The sequence below is a fragment of the Apaloderma vittatum genome, unplaced genomic scaffold (genome assembly GCF_000703405.1).
Source record: "Apaloderma vittatum isolate BGI_N311 unplaced genomic scaffold, ASM70340v1 scaffold12630, whole genome shotgun sequence".
Classification (NCBI taxonomy): Eukaryota; Metazoa; Chordata; class Aves; order Trogoniformes; family Trogonidae; genus Apaloderma; species Apaloderma vittatum.
In genome coordinates this window covers 90,695-110,497 of record NW_009692966.1, presented here as the reverse complement: position 1 = coordinate 110,497, position 19,803 = coordinate 90,695, and the positions used below count along the sequence as shown (strand labels likewise).

The following is a 19,803-nucleotide window of genomic DNA, read 5'->3' as shown; positions in this document are numbered from 1 at the left end:
GTAACCACCCCAAGGAAGGGCAGCCACCTAACTTGCTGTCGGTTTTAAAACAGTGCTGCAAATTTTTTTAAAAAATAAACAAATAGTGCTCTAAAAAAAGTGGTCTGCGGGCAAAATGGGACTTTTACTGAGCTTTTAGGTAACCCCACCTTACAGTGGGAGACGTGGTTCGGCCACCCTGGGCTCACAGACAGACTGGTCCCAGCAGAGAGCAAGGCCAGTCCCAAAACCCCGCCAGCTTGTTTCGCTGCTGATGCAACCCCATGAACATTAATTAAAGGTTGCTTTAGAAGGCCAGCTCCTGAGTTTCACTGCTCTGTTAACATTCATGTGCGTTTAGAAGCACTCAGACCCCAAACAGGGCTGGAGCATGCTCTTAGCAGGAACTGCAAAAATTGAGAGAGAAAAGGGTCTGCAGCGTGGGCAGTCGAGGAGGCCGGCAGGCGCCGAGGGCTGCCCCACCACGAGGGGGGGGACACAGCCAGGGCCAACATCTCCCAAGTCACAAGCCAGCCTCGATGACCAAAGCAGGGCTTCCTGTCAACACCGTGAATGTGTTGTAACTCACTGGGTGTTTCTACTCATGAAGCACATCTTGGAGAAGGAGAGGCCAGCAGTGCTAAGCATGGAAAGACAGAGGCCCTGCTTGAATGCATGGCAGCAGCTGGCGTCATCACTAGCAAACTCCCACCCTCACGTGCCTGCGGCTGCACACAGGTATTTAGCTTGTCAGCAAGCCACAGACAATCTTATTAAAGGAAATACCCAGTGCTCAGAGAAGCTACCCTAGGTGGTGCCAGCAGGACTCAAAGCAGGGCATGAACCCCACTTTAGCATTGCACAGTCACGTGTCTCAGATTACACACACACCATAGTGAGAGCACACCAACAACCATCAAATAAACCCCCCTGCCCCCTTCTGAAAAACATCAGGACCACTTCTTCGTACTCGATGCTAATGATACTGAAGTTCACAGCAGCCTTTGTTATGAGTCTAGGCCACTCATTTATTCCTCTGCAGGAATACACAACCCACAGGACACCTCTGGACGTCCATTGGGATAAACCCTTGCTCTGTACCTTTCAGGGAAACCCAGTAGTGCTTCCATTTCCTGCGTGTGGCTGACTCCACTTTCTTGTTCTTTTTGTGCACCAGGAAGTTTTTCACTGCCAGAGCGCCCGCTTTCCGTACCGTGCCTTGGGCAGCTGTCAGGAGGATGTCGGACTGACCCGGAGAACTGAGGGTGCCGCTGCTCTGCTCATCACTGAGGGCAGAGCCGGCCTCCTCCAGGTTCTCGCTGTTGGTGGTGCTCATTTCCAGCTCCCGGCGGAAGTTCTCGTACACCCCTTGGCGAAGCCCATCGCCTGTCGAGCTGCTTCCGCTGTCGCTGCCAATGAAAGCCCGACTGGCCGTCGGAGAGTAACTTGAGTTGGTGGCATTGGAGCGTCTAGAAAGGAGGTCGGTGTCGGTGGCTGCTCCTTCGATGCCACTGTCAGTGAACTCGCTCCCCTCGCCTGCATTGACGTCCTAGTTGTGAGAGAGACACAAAGTGAGATAAAGAGCCTGGCTGAGCCTGGCCTTTGGAGACACCAACAGAACCCAAACAGCCCAGGTGGCACCACATTTTTTCACCCCCCTGTTTCGTCTGCCACTGGAAATCTCCTTTTCTTCTGAAGATAAACAACTGGAAGAAAAGGTAGGCTAGGTAGCACCTCTAGCACAGTTTAGGAAACACCAGTCACACATGCATGATTTTGGGTGGTGCCTTTACAGCCTTAACATTTTGGAATATAAGATGCAGCATCATCTGTTTACATTAAGCTACATTAACAGTGCTAAAGGTTTTGCAAAAGGAGAACATATGGTAGCAAAAACTGGCAGTGTCAAGAAAACCAGCAATCAACCTACGCATTTTGAAAAGAAAACATTGATATTGTACATTCACACCTACAGTTGAAGATATATTTTAGACATCCCAAGACTGCCATTTGAAAATTATATAACTAAAAAGGTACTCTTTTTTTTTCTCCTAAGAAGTTAATGCATTTGAGATTACGTCTGTTTTGTGTCATTTCTTCATCACAAATCCCACGGTGATAGACCCTGCCAAAATACCACGAGAGAAGACCTTTCTTGGTCCCCAAAAAGTTTCTGTTGAAGGATCAGAAGAGCAAGATAGGCTTGAGCAAGACAGGAAACAACATGACCGAATTCAGATTTCAAAGACTTAGTGGCTCAGCCTCGCCCCCTGCAACAAGGCTATTGCCCAAAGGGGGCTAACCACTACCATTTCAGTGCTCAAAAGCATCTGCAACAGGAGGACAAATAAAAGGCCAAGCCCTGTAAGTGGAGACAAGTATCTTACATTAGATAGTCAGGAGAAGAGGGATCCAGGGAAGATGAAAGAAATATGGCCAAAACAACAAGAATTTCAGTCTCTACCTCTCCTGCAAGAGCAGCTGGTGTGTGATTTACAAGTTTTTTAAAAAATGAGGAGTTTCTGAGAAGAGGTGGCAGAATGCAGTGTGTATTTTGAGAGAAAACAAGCTTCTAGGTGTTGGTTCAAGCATCAGTTTTCTATGCATCCAAGAGCAGCTCTGTGGAAACTGAGAAACCCTCCACAGAGCCCTGCTTGAAACCCTCCTCCTGTGAAGCAAGAGCTGGATGAGGAAACCTTAGGGGGAGGAGGGGAGGAGGGGTGTTGCTGAATTTGAGTAACTTTTAAGGTATTCGTTTGTAACGGATGGGCTCGTTCTTTATAAACGCTACCTCTCAGGGGAGACTTGGAGTCCAGCTGGAAGAATAAGCGCTTCCTTCCCCGTTCAATGAGCACAATTATCTTAGTCAGTCTGGTTATTTAACCCAACACATAGTGATAGGCAAGCCATTCTGGACAGGCCAATATTCTCCTACTCCCACCACATACGAATGAGCTGAGCAGGGCTTCCTGTAAGTACAGTCACCTACCCATCCAGAGCCATTTGCACAACCACACATTTTTCTCCTTCTGTTCCAACACACTTGCCTTTTAGAAGCCAATTATCTTCCCATTTCTTGCAGCACCGCAAAGGAAGGATATTTGGAGAGGGGAACCGGTGCTGCTCAGAAACCGGTGTTTACAAAACACTGCCGCAAGCGCATTTTTGCACGCCGTCACGAAGAGCTGGATGGTGCAACTTCTGATGACAGCGCTCCATCTGAGACCCTGTGCATCAGGGAGCCGGGACTGGCACAGCCGCTCGACACTCACATGCCCCAGGCACTGCCTCTCTGCCAACACAGCAACGTCGGCGTAAAACTGGAGCAACAAAGAACTGAACCGGATCCCTCGTGTTCAGTGGGATAGCTATTCCCATAGAATGACTGAGGTTTGCATTTGTCTTCTGGGGCCTTCTTCCTCCATAATTTTTTTCAAGGGAAAAAGTGTGCCACTCATACAAGTCTGCATTCTGCAGTGAACACTGCGTAACAGTGCCAACAGAAAATATTGGAGGGTTTGAGATTTTTATTTTAGATTAATGATTTAATAAATAGACAGTCTGTCTCTTAATTATTTTACCCACGCAATACAAAAAGCATAGAGTCAATTCCAAAATTTTAGCTGATGTAACTTTTAGGAAGTTTATCTCATGTTTAACTAGAAGGAGTTGGTTTAAAAAAACAAAGACCTTCTAAAACAGACCACCAACTTGAGGGAGATAGCATCTGTAATTTTTGTAATGTGTATACACAGAATTTTCTTGGTGCTTTTTAGCAGATGGAATATTTTTTCAAAAACAGAAGTGCACCCAGAGACATTCAAGCACAGCACTGCAATGCAGGCTCTCAAGGTCCCTCGTACCCCGTGTGACACAGCCACCTTCTTGCGCAACCCAGATGAGACACAGCATTAATCGCCTCAGTTTCCCCATCCACAAATGGCTATTATACTCCATAACTGATATATGGTCATAACAGCTTAATATTTAAAAAAAAAATATGGAAGGATGGAAAAATCAGAGTGAATGTTATATATGCTTGCAAGCTTAAATTGTAGCACATTTTGCAAACATCTTTATAGTCTTTACCACAATGCAAGTGCTAGGCTGGGTGGGTTAAAGGACCTTTTCTAGCATAATGCAGCACTCCTGCCCCTAATCTCCCTCTGCTCCCCGCACTCCCTTTTCCTCTCTTAAATATTCTGTATTAAAGACTTCTTGCCAACTCATGGAAGCCCTTTGGTAGCAGGAGGGTCTGAGCATGCAAAGGTCAGAACAGTTTGGAACCTATAGCCTGCTAATACTGTTCACGCTTATGAATTATGAAAGGTAGCATTGAGTGAGCTTAGTGCTTTCGGAAGTCTGCTGTATGAGAAGATCGGTCTCGGGGTTAGTAGGGTTAAGAGCATTCTTTGCACAGGTCTCTGACTTCTGAGTTCCTGCTGCAATGTCACCTCGTTCTCATCAGAGGGTATGAAAAGCTCTCAAGAAGCACCCAGCATCTGCTCTGGCCGTCTCACAGTGCTGTAATGCGCACACTGAAGGGCATTCAATTGAACTTCAGCACAAAGTACAGAGGTTTAGTATCGTGCTTCTGTAGAAATGTGTCGAGGCCAAGGGGGTAACATTTCCAAGCCCAGGAATAAACCACAGAAGGGTCTGACAAGCACATCACTGGGGGCACAGAAATACTCCTGCAGATTTTCAAATCAGGATGCTGAAAATTAAGTATCCCAACTCACACCGTGAGCAGCATGACTCTTCGCTGATGAGATCGACGTGGATACACGGGCCCCTATCTTTGGCGTCCAGCTTCAAAGTACCTACTGACATGGTCACCACAGGCTATTGCCCATAAGAAAAGCAAACACTGCGTAACCTTGATGAGAAATATTTAAAAATTACTCACGTTCCCTGCTCAGGTTCTCAAAGAGCAGCTGACAGGTGACAGCAATGTCTCTCTTCCAAGGAAGACTTATTACTCAACCACATCTGCGACAGGATGCGTCACAGGGACTTGCTGACAAAATGGGCATTTTGCTCCTTGGCAGAAGGAATTACCAGGCAAAGACTCTTGAGGCCAAGAGTAAACTACAGACATGTCTCAGTCTTCACCCCTCTGACTCCTGCCCAGCATCCCTGAGGACTTTCCACGAGGATGCCAATGATGGCAGGCACGTCTCAGGAGCTGGGAGGCAGCTGAAGACTGTGAAACGCATGTTTCTGAAGCCTGTAGTTTTTGGACATTATACACACATTATAACAAATCACCAGCACATTACTCTAGACTTGTAATTGCTATCATCAAGGGGCTCCATTTTATTTCACTGGTTAAACACCCTGAAAGTTTCATTCAGCTCTGTGTAAGATTCAGGACACGACAACTTGATATTTTGCACCCGTGAGAGATCTTCTGTTTTGTATTTTCAGGCTGACAGACAGCCTCTGTCTTCCACACAGAGGAATATTTTTGCACAGAGATACCATCCCAGGAACAAAATGCAAGACTAGAACTAAAATCTGTGCTTCTCCACTTAGCCTTCCCACTGATGTTTACCTAGTTTTGGGCCTGGGAGGACAAGAAGGCAAAACATGAAGGAGGTGGAAATAATTAAATTGGTCACACTAAGCATAAGGCATGTAGCAAAGAAAAAAAAGCGTATTTCCTCCAAGACAAAGAGATGGGGGAAGTCATGGGAATTGCAGTTCTTGGCATTTTGCAAACGCAACAGGTCTTGGTCCATAGAGGCAACAAAATGAATAAACAAGGGGCTTTGTCCTCCTTTCAATTTCAAATTGGTCTGTGGAAAGCGGGGAGAAAGTCACAGAAAGACCACTGGCCGAAGAAGGGAACTAAACAGGCTCTAGTGACCGTGTTGCACCATATGCTTTGACAGGGAAGTAGTAAAGCAGTAGCCCAGCTTCCGCCAGTAAGTGGAATCCCTGCTGCTGCTGAAGATGACAGAGAAACATCACCATTCCTTACCCTTGCAGTGCTACCATATCAGTTGTAAATGTCCAGAGTTTACAAAAAGGATGTTCAGCAGACAGTAATGGAGGGAATGAGGAGGGAAAGGTGGAATGCCTGATGCCAGAGAGACACACCACAGAATGAGAAACCAGAGACGGACTGAATGGTGCCATTGTTACTAACAAGAATGCAGCGAGGCCGGCAAGCGGGCCACGTGCCAGGACAGCTACAACAAGCCCTAATATCATTCAAGTGTAATGAAGTGGAATTATCACAGCCCCATTGAATGCAGAGAACAATTTAACTGATGAAGCAATTGGGTAAAATATTAGTGAAAGCATTAGCAACCCACTTAAAAGTATATTTTTTTCCTTACATGAACATCGGGTTTTGTGCAAAGCAAGCCAGTGGGGAATAAAACTGTAATGCAAGTTACATCAAGCTAATACACTTGATGCTGCAGTTTTTGCATACTTTGATGATACTCATAGCACTATATGCCTGCTACAGCCACGTTTATGAAAAAATTCTTGATAGAATTGGAAGATCTACAGAAAAAAATCGTTTTGCTTTAGAAAAAAAGGTCTACCTTCAGCTAGCAAATTCAAGTAAAAAGTTTTAAGGCAGGTTCCAAGTGTCTTTATCTCCTTGTTGAAAATACTTGGTACGGGCTTCTGCTAGTAAGAGACCACTGGACGGGATAAGCCTTGCCCACCTCTCCAGATCATGACTGGGCACATTCAGAGCGCTTGCAAGAATGACGCATTTACCAAACTTTACACCAACAGCCCTGTTACAGACACTATTAAAATGGCCTGGTGAATCACTTTCTCCAGCTTGACTGGCAGAAGTGGTTCATGGGCACTTTAAGCACATGGGACTGATTTAGTAGGAAAAGTCTTACTTCCCTAACAGAAATAGTTCCTTATGTAGTTAATAGTTCTTTCTAAATTAACCATTAGATTGAAAGTATTCATTAGTACAAGATGACTCAGTGGGTTTTTCTTGGAAGGGGCTCCCTCCAAGAGAACACAAATCCTCTGTTCCCCATTCTGTTTAGCAACAGAGCAGTAAGGTGTTCACATTCAGCAACATCCTGAAATTACACACAACCTGTCTGGTTGCTGGTTAGGCAAGAACCGCAGAATAAATTTAGAATAGATGGGTAAGCAGCCTGATGGTTTGCATGCTTTTATGTGCCTGATGTCCCTTCGAAGCGCCTATGTAGAAAAAGATTGGCCCGATAAGTGTTTTGACTTTCTTTTCAGTATGGACTCTACCAGTGTTTGATGGTCAAGGTGGTCTGTTAAGGTACAACTTGCCCCAGATCAGAATGAAATCCTTTCTCCAGAGTAACTTGAACATCTGGTAATGAATGCATTAGAAAATTTTTCTGTCTTGAAAAAGAGTCAAAACATTTAAAACAGCAAAGATAAATCATAAATTGCAACTGAAATCTAAGTGAGAGAAATGGTTTTAAATCTGCAATGGAGACACACAAAAACAACTCCATAGCTCATTCTGCCTGGGAAGAATACAGTTTTGAAGACTGTTGCAAACATATTGAATCACATCCACGTAACTCACCGTAAAGATGGGGATTATGATAATGACATGAAGGAGATCTGTCACCCCACCAACCAATAAAGCCCCTCAGGGAGATTCTGGAAGCTGATACTAAAGAAAGTTCTGAAGATATCTACAGTAAGTCTGCATACAACAGGACAGCACTTCCTGAGAACTAGTCAGGATGCACCCAATGCACAGCAACCTTTGAAGAACTCAACTGACAGCCACAAACAACCACGGGCCAACTGCAGTTTTCCGTTGGATTCCTTGGGTCTTGCTTACACGTCCTAGGAGGGCACACAAGTCCGGTGAGGTACAGTCATAAGCCAACTGCAAATTGTATGTGGACACTAGACTGAGACGCTGGGTTCGCTACCTTTGGGAACTCAGAGAGATCAGGTACTGTTTTGGTTCCTGCTTCTGTGCACTCACCAGTCACTGGTGCAACATTTCTTCATATGTCTGAAAGAATCAAAATTTAAAAAAAAAAAAACAAAAAACAACAAAATCTTATATGTGTTATTAAAGCTGCTTGGAGTAATTTAATAAGCAAGCAAGTTTTGGCCATGGTTCTCTGAAATCAAATTTACTCCTAACGAAAAAGGTACTAGCCAAGATCTCTAGATATTTCTTCTCCTAGGAGTAAGCTTCACTCCTATTATGAAAGGATGAATCACAGTCACAAGTTTCTGGGCAGTAATCCCTGGGAAAGTCTTAAGGCATGGATTTCAATGGATTTTGGTTCCAGGATTCCTTTGTAAACTTGTCTGGGTTGAACGCTGTACAGTGTAATTTGGCACCTTGGAAAGACAGACGAGGTACCGAGTGCCAAGCACTCAGAAGATACTCAAATATGAGAAGGAGATGTGCATCCACTTTGCTCCTGCAGGACAAGCAGGTAGCAAACACCAATGCACCGAGCATCCATCAACCCCATTTCCTTTGCAGGCAACTCCAATATATACAGCTGTTACCTCAGTATTACATTTTGATCCTTTGCTCAATGTTAAGCTATCACGTTAGCTTGGTGCCTCTAATACAGGGGTTGGGAACGTTTTTGGTTCACTGACTCTCCTGCTAATACGTGGGCCCTTCCAGAAAGATCATCTCTGTAGACCACCATGCTTCCTCAAAGAGCCTTGTTTTCTTAGCTGACTTAGATACCTCAAAGGCAAATTATAGACCCACAGAGACTCCTGAAGCAGTCAGGAAAGTATAAGCCTGGAGGACTTGTTAGCTGTGAGACAGAAAATGCTGAAATTGTCCCCCATAAAGGGGACATGAAGGACATGTTCCCCCATGCAGGGAAATACATGGGGCACCTTTATCCTTCTCTCCAAAGTACTGTGCTGAGGTCCTCACTGACTCTAGACAGTTGTGGTACCAGTTTGTGATCTGTTTGTGTTCAGAAAGTTAGTTCTGCGTCCCTAAGAGCTAAAGTATTGAGTAAAGGGAAGGGGGAGGATGTTTCAATTTTGTTTTTTAATAACATGAGAGAAATCCAAGCCTGTGAGAGAATACACAAAGGACAACAGGGCCCTTAGCAGGAAACAGCACAAAGCACTACCATGGGACATGAGCCCACCGGCTCTTCCTCAGCTTTAGCACTTACTTTTAAGGGGTGTTAAAGTATACAATACCATGAATGAGAATCAACCCATAATCTGGTAAAGTCTCTTGCAGTGTGGTCCCTGCACCCAGCTTCCAATACCTGATCCGGGGTGGACACCTATTTTCCATCCCCAGCAGCAGGAGGAAGTCTTATTTCTTGAGCACAAGTGTTTAACCCCTCTGTTCACAAATGACATGCTGAGGACCCCCCGAAAACTATCTCGCTTTCATCTCAATGGACCACCCAGCCGAAGAAAGTTCCTAGAGGGATTGAGCTAACCATAAACTAACATAAGCAGCCTAACTGTGCTCGAGTTAAACAAATGGCAATATGCCTAACCAAAATCCTCGAAGTAAAATAGAGGGTTAGGTTACTTTTTGTTCGCTTAGTGCCAAGAACAGGCAATTCCTCCTGAGAAGTCTAATAGAGGGGGTAGAAGTGGGGAAGGGGGGAAGCTGCTAGAACAGCTGCTTCAAATGAAAACACATGATCTAGGAGGTGCTCACCTGAACAATCACCTAACTTAAGGAAGCAAGCAAATATCTGCCTCGGGGATGATGGCTAGTCACAGGATCACATGCTGAAACTCCCTGAAAAGAAACATTTCAATGGAGCACTTCACTGGAAATGATCACTACTGCAAATTGCATCCATCTAAATAAACACAGCCCAGCAAATAATCAGCTGTGGCAACCTGTCTGTGATTTTTAAGTGGAAAGTACTTGAAACTAAAACATGCAGTGTATATAGCTTGACAGAGAATACCATTATTGTCAATGGTACAAGCACTTCAGACATATAAATGACAAAGTCCTACTTGTTAAAAAAAACATGTCTGAATGGAGCTAGATCAGATATCAGCACTGCTGATTTGCTCTCCATTGGCTTTAAAGAGTGAAGGAAAAAAAATAAATTAAGATCTTTAAAAAAGCATCAAAATATTTGCCAGTAAAGACCAAAACAATTCATTTTCACATGCTCCTTTCCCTGGCAGTATCGGGGCAGAGTTGTGTGCTCTGAAGGGAATGACAGCTATTTGCTTTAAAATATCCTGAATAGGCAGTACCTGATTTGATCTCATCCATCTGGGAAGGGCAGCCTGGTGACTGAGCAGGGATGAGCTCTGAGTTTGGGTCTGAAGACTTATAGTCAAGTGCTCCTCCAGGCTCATGTGGAATTCAATTCCAGTCTCCCAGACTGAGAGAGGTGACTCTGTCCCTCTGCTCTGGTGAGACCTCACCTGGAATACTGTGTCCTGCTGTGGAGCCCTCAACACAAGAAGGCCGTAGACTTGTTGGAGCAGGTTCAGAGGAGGAACTCAAAAATGATCAAAGAGCTGGAGCACCTCACTTATGAAGACAGGCTGAGAGAGTTGGGGTTGTTCAGCCTGGAGAAGGCTCCAGGGAGACCTTATAGTGGCCTTCCAGTACCTGAAGGGGGTCTGCAGAAAAGCTGGGGAGAGACCGTTTGCAAGGATGTGTAACAACAGAACAGGGGGTGACTGGTTTTAGAGCAGGGCAGATCTAGATTAGACATTAGAAAGACTTTCTTTACTCTGAGGGTGGTGAAACGCTGGAACAGGTTGCCCCAGAGATGTGGTGGAGGTCCCATATCTGGAGACATTCAAGGTCAGGCTGGATGGGGCTCTGAGTAACTGGATCTAGTTAAAGATGTCCCTGCTCACTACAGGGGAGTTGGACTAGATGACCTCTAAAGGTCCCTTCCAGCCCAACATATTCTACGATTCTCTTCTATGATTCAGTAAAGTGACCCGCTGACCAGTGATCTCCGGCGGGGTTCAGCTCCTTGAGTCACCCAAGCTGAACGATCTGACTTGAGGATCTCCAGCTTCTGGAGATTCAGAGTGCAGCTTCAGGCTATATCCAAGACCTTGAGAACAGCCTCCATGTGAAAGGCAATACAGGACTGCGTGAACATGAGCTTCATTCAGTGAGATGTACACTGCAGCTGAAAACCAGTAACATCTTACTTCTAGGCATTTACTAAGCTATGTGTCATTAATTATAATTTAATGATACGTGACTTTGCCTTTATTTGTTTCCCTAATTCCATCTGGAGTCAAACAACTAAAATTAAATGTCTGGGTCAATCTAGTTAAGACTCATACTTAGGTTGAAAATAGCTGTTTTCCAAAATACAGACTGAAATGTACAGAATTACTTTAATAGGAGCAGAGCTTCAGCTGCTGAAGATACTCTGCCTGGAAAAGCAATGAGAGAGGAGGGCTATAAGAGGAGGCTGTAAGGTCACAAGTATTATGCAGAGAGTGAACAGGATGCAGTGGAAGCCAGAAGCAGAAAATGATTTCAGAAAAAAGAATTCAGGGGGGACAGGTCAACCCCACAGTCTTGGATGCCTTTCTTGCTCAGGAAGATTCAAATCACTAATCTTCTGGCATGAGGAGGAATGTCCTAAATGAAACTTTACCCTGTACTCTCCCAGTTTCTTTCTTTTCCTGAGTGCTTGGTATTTGGGGAACAAGGTACTGGGATGGATGGTGTTTTCATGTGACTGACCCAGAGTCGTCGTTCTACATTTTGATGTTATAACCTCTATGCTACAAAACCATTTGTGAAAAAGTTTTGCACGACTTAAAAACAAGTATTAGATCCCTGGAGTTTAATCATCCTACAGAACTTAATGAAACACTATAACCTGTTATAAAATTCCCTGAGATAGTAAAAAAAAAAATACTGACTGGAAAGATATTCTAATTTTAGACTGGTTTCTCTGTACATCCTGATCTAATTCCCATAAAATGCTTGGTTTCATCTCCTGCATATTCTGCAAATTTTTTTTTTATATAGGATGTTTTTTTTAAGGCTTGAGATCCCAAATTCCATCAGGCTACCTACAGAGGCCTAAAAATAGTCATAAACTTGCAAATTGGACAAAAGGGGATTTAACGCGCCAAGGACATGGTCTGGAACTGGCGCTGAAGGAGATGCAGTTTCCAAGTCAGTCGGGCAGGAAGTTTGTTCCCTCTCCCCCTGCTCAGCTTCACAACAAACACTGGATTGAAGGTGTGGTAAAAACCCTTTGCTTTCCCTGCAGCGTTGAGGGACATCGTCTTGCTGCTCCTTCTCCAAAGTTATGTAAAAAACCCTGGACTACACCACTGTAGCACTAACACTGGAACTGAGCTATCCAGAGGAAAACACAAACTGGGCTATAAAGCTCAGAGAGGAACGAGCCACTCTTCTCATACGTGAGTTGTTGACCATGCCAAAAAGCCCTAGCCACTGTGTCTCCTTGGATTTTAATGCAGAGGAGTCCCACCATGCTCTAAATACTGCTTGTAAAACACCATCGGTCCCCTGGAAAAGACAGTCCATCTGTAGCTTCACACCTACCAGGAATTACTCCTAATGTCTTCCCCCACAAAGCAAATACCAGCACTGCAAGCCCATGGAGTCTCTGATGGCCACTGCCATCACCACCTTGACCTAAAGGCGAAGGAGCAGGACCTGCAGGGTCGGAGCTAGCATCAGGTAGGACTGGCTTATGCCAATTCACAGCAGACACCCCTGCACAGACACGATGACAGCACGATGGTCTGGCAAGCAGATTTTGCTGCGCAACCAGAATATCTTCTGCACATGCAGGATATCTTCTCCCAGCTGCCCTCGTAGTGGAGTTTGAAATACCAAAAGAGGTTCACGCCCTACGTGTGGCTGTATGTCCCACATTTGATGGTCTGAAATAAAAAGCAATCAGAAATTATCCACAGCGAGGGAACACAGAATAAGGAGGCAGCAAGATGGGCTTGGAAGTGGTAGAAATACATATCCCAAGGTTTCCATTCCCTAACTCCCCTCTTGAAACTTCAGTTAGGGCTCACTACAGCGGGGGAGCATGTGTTTACGTTTGCCTCTGAACATCCACCACCAGGAGGAGGAGGGGATGGCAGTCTCCCACAGGCAGATATTTAGCTGCAAGCAGGACACAACAGGGCGACTTCACAAAATCTGGATCCCAACATGTAGGTTGAGGGATCCTGGGGATCTCACAACCCACAGTCAGAACAAGCTGTATCCAACCAGAGCTTGTCTCTCTTCAAGCAAAAATGGGTGAAAATGTCAGCCAATTAAGCTTTTTCCACTTACATCACGTCAGCTCCAAAAACCAAACAGGATCCCAGCAGAGCTCTCCGGGAAGTCTCGCTTCAGCAGATCTGAACCCTTAATGTTAAAATGTTACGAAAAACAGAACTGCTGCGTGGGTGCCAAAGCCACCCTGTGAATATTAATTGCTTATGCATACTGAATATAATTGTCTCTCCAGTATTAAAAATCTCTCTCCTTTACTGGAAAGTGACTCCCACAGTTCAATTTAAGGTTTAAATTTGGAAGGGAGTGATTTTCTTTTTTCTTTTTTTTTCTTTCTTTAATGTAAAGAACACATACTTGTAAAGCTCCCATGTATAAGACATTATAACAAAATATGTACAGCTGTGATTCCAGCACCTCATTTCTCTGATATATTCACAGATGCATTTTTCCAGTAACAGTGGTGAGGTGCGCCTATCACAAAACTCACGGCTATTGACAATCTCTAATAAATTCAGCCCATTTAGAAGATACAATGATGTACATGCATGTAGTTGAACACACACGTAATGGTGGCTGGATTCAGGTATCCAACACAAGGGCGTAAGCTCGCTGCTGTGGTCTCAGATTCATCCTCTGCTTGGTGTCTTCTGCCTTCAGTGACCTCCTCAGAAACTAGACTAGTCAAAAGATATATACAAGTGACCATCAGACCCTTGCAGCACTTCTAGCACCAGGTCAGATGAAATTTTAAAAAATCATGCAAAATATCCCAGGTATGACTTTCTAAAAACTGAAACAAAACCCACTGGCAAATACAAGCCCAAATTCTTGTGAGGATGGTCAACAGTGATTTGGGCAGAAATGTCACTCCTGGCTACGAGGCCCAATTAGGTGACTGAACAAGTGTGCTACCTCTGCACTGTTAAATAACACAGGGACAGTGACAACTCACTGGCCTGGAGGACAAGAGGGAAAACTGTGTTCAACATCATATTATACTTGGCCCTGGGTCACCTTTGTGCAGTGCCCCTATGGCCCTAAGTCGTAACTATTTATTTTGTGGGATCAGGATGGGAGGGAGGCAGTTGAAAAGGCTGGAAAAGCTGGTTTTGCCTCAGTCTACTAAATTGTTTTTATAGCATGAAATCTTTTACAGCATGAGGACACATATGGCAGGCTCTGGGGCAATGCTCAAGGTGGTTGTCAAGAGTGTGAAGCCTGCTGAGAAAGTGTTGAAAGACTGGGAAGGGCAGAGAGAAACAAAATTTCCCAAACTGTGCCCATGCACCAGCTGGCATAGACCAACACAGTGTCAAGAAGCACATTAACAGCAAAGCAGTAAGGCCATCAGCTCTACATCTCAGCATCTCTACTTCACACCAGGGGTGTCAAGTAAAGATGAGTAAAGTGCTGAGACACTGTTGGACTGGGGACCTGGTACAGAGACAGGTTGGTAGCTTCCCTCTTCTCACTCTATCCAAAGCCACCTAATCAGGTTCACCAAGGAACTAGTCCTTTTACTTTGTGTGCAAATTTGTGTTTCCTTTTCACTCTATCTATCAAACACATAATGATAGGCATTTCCCTAAGCTTGCTAAAGGTAAGCTTCGGCTAACATTACTTCATTGCTGACAAGTATCTTATGCTTACTGTACACTGCTAGGATTAAAGACTTGGAAGGAATTTTGACCTTTCCAAAGCTTTAATTTTGTTGAGTTTATATGTGGCAATAATCACTGCTGAAACTCCTTATACACAGAGACCATCTCCAAGCTCAGGACATACATCTAGTGAAACCAGTCCCACAGAGCGATTGCCCCGAGTATGGCTGAGGCCTCGCAAAATGCTACGCAAATTCGTGACTTTCACTAAGTGCCTCAGAGGAACCTTCTTAGTGCCAAGGTAGGCACCAAGAAGAAAAACAAATGCTTCACTGTTCACCAGTGACACTATTCTCCTTTCCTTAAATACACACGAAAGAGGGCCAGAGGCAGCAGTTGCACCTAACAATCTCCACGAAAGCTGTTATGTTCAAGGCTGCGAAATGACATCTTTTTTTTTTGCTTGTTGTTGTTGTTCTCTTGAGTTTTATCCTGCACTGCCTTGACGGAGCACCAAAGGGCCTTTGCACCCACACCACGAAAATACCTCCAAAAATAAAGAGCTGATTTTGAAGTACAAAGCTGCTGCAGCTTTGGGATGCTGCAGCATCTGTTTTAGCATGTCATTTTTATATTTAGAAGCTGCATATCTCCACAGATCAAGCGCAGCCGGTAAGTCACTCGGCAATCCCTTCCCATTAGCTCTCACAAGTCAGTGCCAGCTGATGGAGGTGGGGAGGGACACGCACACGCTCTTCTTGCCCTCCAACAACCCCTTGCACCTCTGCAGCCCCGCACCTCCACTGCAGCACGCTGCGTCCTGCCTGACTCACGCTGCCCAGCCTCGTATCTCCAGCGCTGGTGTCCTGCCAGCAGCTCGGCCCAGCGGCAGGATGCGAGCCCGCCAGTCTCTGACCTTGATGCACAACGTGTCGCTTTTTTCCTTTTTCTGGGTCATGCAGTGTGGGGGGGGTGTGTGTGTATGCTGCATAGCATATGTAGGAGAAACCATGCAACAAAATCAGGGGAGCTGCTGAAGCATGCGATCCAGTGCACAGCTCTGACCTGTGCCATCGGACTGCTCTGTAGGTTCCCTGGCCACGTTTCTGAGACGGTGCCTGCAGCTAGAAAATAGTGTACATAAAAAACACCACAGCCAGCATCTTCCATTAGGCAGCCAGACCACTGCTTTGAGAAGGTCCAGCAAACCAGAAGAATGAACCTAAAATGAGCACAATATGCCCGTGACGTATATGCCGCACACGGCTTGTACAAATGATCAGGATTTGCAGCTCCTTTTTCCCCGCAAGAGTAGTCTGCCGCTTAACTGTAAGCAGAATTGCTGCTTGAAGCACAATGCAGTGCTGTGTAACTCGATCAGGCAGAACACGTCCAAGAAAAGCAGGGTAAAACATAATAAAGACCTGACAGCTGTCATCAAAGCAAAGGTCACAGGACCTGTGTTTGGAGCGCAGGAGGGGCACCAGATAGAAAAGCTCGTCTTGGCTCTGCGCTGTCTCTTAAAGGGATGAAGGATGAAGAGTATGACATCCTCTTTGGCAAAGAGAAGCTACATCTTCTCAATACATCTAGCTCCCTCATATTTTTTCAGTTTACAGTAGGTGAGAACCACAGCTTGCAGGAATGTCAGTCTCCTTCCGAGAGGACAGCATTGTTTCTGGCCAATATTTTGCACAGTGTGAATGCTGGCTAATTAGAAGACTGAAATTTCAGCCCAGTGAGTATTTACAATGGAGAGGAGGGAAGGCACTTGCAGGTTTCTTCCTTGCTTCCAGCCACGAGAGCTGAAGAGTGCTTGCACATGTGCAAGCCAGGGAGGGCAACGAGGCAGGGAGGACACAGAGGGGAGATGCAACCAACACGCACAAGCTCCCCGAGTGGAGTGATTTGTTTTGGCAGCTACCCTGGAAAAAGAGGCACCATCAGCACTGCAAAACACGCAGGAAAATCTCCAGCTGCCAAATGTAGATTTTTCTTTTCCAGAGGCAGCAAAGAGTGGAAAAGGCCCAGAGTCGCAGATAAGGAAGGGAGCAGTGATGGGATCAAGCCAGCTCCGGAGACCGATTAGTTCAGCTCTCTCCTGGATACAGCCTCGTCTTTGGAAAGGGGTTGTTGAAGGAAAACAGAACCTGTAAGAAACTGGAATATCTTTATCTACACACACAGCTTAGCAAATGCCACATGCTACCGTTTTACATAGAAGAAAACCACCTTACCTGAGTAGTTTTCGCCCTTCTCCCTTGCATGCTGTTACTATGGCTGATTTGCGGGTTGGTGGCCCCTTCGGAAAGGCAGTGGGATTTCCTACAGGGCAGCGTATTGTAATTGCTGTAGGAAGGCGCATCCTCAGCCGTGACTGATGCCATCTTATGGCTTCCGATATCTGGGATGTCGGATACTAAATTCCGGCAGTACCCTCCAAAGGCATTTCGCGGGCCTCCGTTGACGGCAGCACTCGAGGTTTTGGGGGAATACAAGTCACTCATAGAGTTGGCGCGCTGGCAGGTGACCAGCGGCTGGGGGCTGCTGCTGGCCTCTGTTCCCTGGGTGGCCTCGGTATCCTTCTCCTCAGCCAAGCCCAGGATTTCTTCGTTACTTGTTAAATGCTCCTGGCTGAGGTCAGAAAGCGAAAACTCCAAGCTGTCCTCACGCCAGATGTCGGCCGATTTGGAGCGCTTCTTCTTGAAGCTGGCCGTCTCCATGAAGTTTGTCCCGTTGGCCATGTACCGATGCGACCTCCCGTCGCCCTCCGCCAGGAAAGGCGGCTCATCTCCGTAGAGCCTGCTCTCCTCCGAGTCAGGCATGCTCTGGACAGAGGCGGCAGTGAGGACGGTGCTGCTGTCCACGCTGGGGGTGACGGAGGAATCGGTGTGGTAGGAAACAGGTCGCAGGCCCATGTCCACCCGATCCACCCAGATGGGGCTTCCAAAGTCCTCTAGGTTGGCCTCTTGGGCAAAAGGCTCCAGGCCATTCTCCGCCAGGGACTGGGGGATGCTGGGGGTGCTGCTGGAGCGGGTGCTCACCTCTGAGTTACGGTGGATGATTTTTCCGGAAGAAGCGTGCCGCGTCCTGCGAGAGGCTTTGTTGGAGAGGCGCAGCGAGCGAGAAGTGTGCTTGCGGCCCAGGCTGGTGTGCTTGTCCCCATAGAAGGCATGCTCCACGCTCTGGCTCTCCGCGTTTCCCATGGCGTCACAGTCTGCAAGGGGAGATAGCGGGGCCCATGTTAAAGGTGACAACCAAACACCCAGGCAACAACACGCACAGATGTCCCAGTCCCCCCAAAAAAGCTTTTTTTTTAACTTAATGAACCTGTCCCAAAACCTACGCCACAGCTTCCATTGAGTCTCGCAGGACATGCTTTAACAGAGCAACTAATCCCACAGAATTAATTAAGGGAGCCAGTGACCAGCAAACTTACAAATAACAACTCGGCATGTAGGAAGAAGCCAGACAATAGTTATGCTGGTGTAAAGGAAGAGTGTAGAAGACCAAAGGATTGAACCTTGAAGCTTGGTGTGAACTGGAGTGAGTTTAACACCAAAGTGCACTGGCAATCTCAGCTCTGCACACACACACTTGACTTGTGGCATTAGCTCCACAATCTCAGTCAACACTACAAACTCAAAAAATCAACAGCCATTGTTTATTTGCATCTAAGAAGATGCCAAAAGTAGATGGATATATGCCTTTATCTGAGATTTCATTTTTTTTTTTTTGCAAGGAACTGTGAATTGAAGCACCAAATAGTGATGTACAAATTCAACTGTTCTGCAGCAAGCTAATGATGGGTTTGATTTCTGGAACAAAAAAACAGTGCAGCATGAAGCAGGTACAGAGAGCCCCACACAAGAAAGCCATATTATGAAAAATAAATTAGCATGAGTGACTCAGACTATACAAAAATAACCTTTCCTTCCTACTCACTCTGAAGCAGATAGCTAGATCTAAGCGCTTTGATCTAGCAAAGGGAAAATGGAGCTGGAATACAGGTTCTGGGGTTCTGTCCCTATCTCTGTACCTAACCTCTTGCATTACTCAGTTATGCACGTCCCACCGTGAAACAGGTTTCCCATCCAGAAGATGGAAGTGATGATATGATCTCAACCTTGGAAAACATTTTGAGGTCTGTGATCTCATTCAGAAAACGTCAGAAATATTTTATCAGTAGTATTAGCTTCTTCTGGCCAGCAAGCAAGAAGAACAAGAAAGGTAAATGTTAAAGTACATGCCCATTCAAAATCAAATAGGAGATCCTGAATTACACACAAGACAATTAAATCTAGATAAATGGTCCGTAAATCTAGAGCAGAAATTCCAAAACAAAACTTCCTCATTTTGAAGTATTTCTATTTGGTTGAAAAAAACAGTAAAATAATCCGGTTTTTAATTTCTTGGGGTAATTTCCTCTCCTTTAACAGGATGCACTGGTGGATATTGAGCCAGATGCTGGCAGAATGAATGTGATCATGTATTTTCCCTCGCTATCTAAATATACACTGTCACTGCTGCACAGAATGAATCATTCCCATATAAATTACACAGAAATAAAGGAACTGACTGCGCTAAACACAGGTACAGCACTTCTGCTGTGGATTGCCTTAGGTGTATACGGTAGAACTGAATTTCTGCAGCGATACTTCTGACCACAGTCAAGGACTTCACTTCCCTACTTTTCTATCCAGCTAAGCAGGTCATGTCCGAGGCTAAAGATCTGTTCAGTGCTGGAGCAATAGGCTCCATAAACATCTGGACATTTCTGTAACTAAAATAAATATAATTGCATGTGAAGTAAACTATGTCAGGAAATACCCTCCATCTATTGAAATTAATGGCTGAACTCCCAATGACTGTCAAGAGACTTGGTTATCATGCATTGTTTAGAAAAATAAATGCTCTGAAGAAAGGGCAGTTTTTCTCTAAGAAAAATTACAGCATTATAAATCCCTAGACAGGGTTTATAATTCCTTAAAAGCCACA

At 45.3% G+C, this 19,803-nt stretch overlaps 1 protein-coding gene across 1 annotated transcript in view; it reads right to left on the bottom strand.

Annotated features, from left to right (window-relative positions):
* TIAM1 (T-cell lymphoma invasion and metastasis 1) overlaps positions 1-18,011 on the bottom strand; it is an 82,871-nt gene extending 64,860 nt beyond the window's left edge. Inside the window, 2 exon segments of the mRNA XM_009876250.1 lie at positions 1,081-1,528; positions 17,043-18,011. Of these exon segments, the coding sequence (XP_009874552.1) occupies positions 1,081-1,528; positions 17,043-18,011 (1,417 nt within the window).
* Between the last annotated feature and the right edge of the window lie 1,792 nt (positions 18,012-19,803).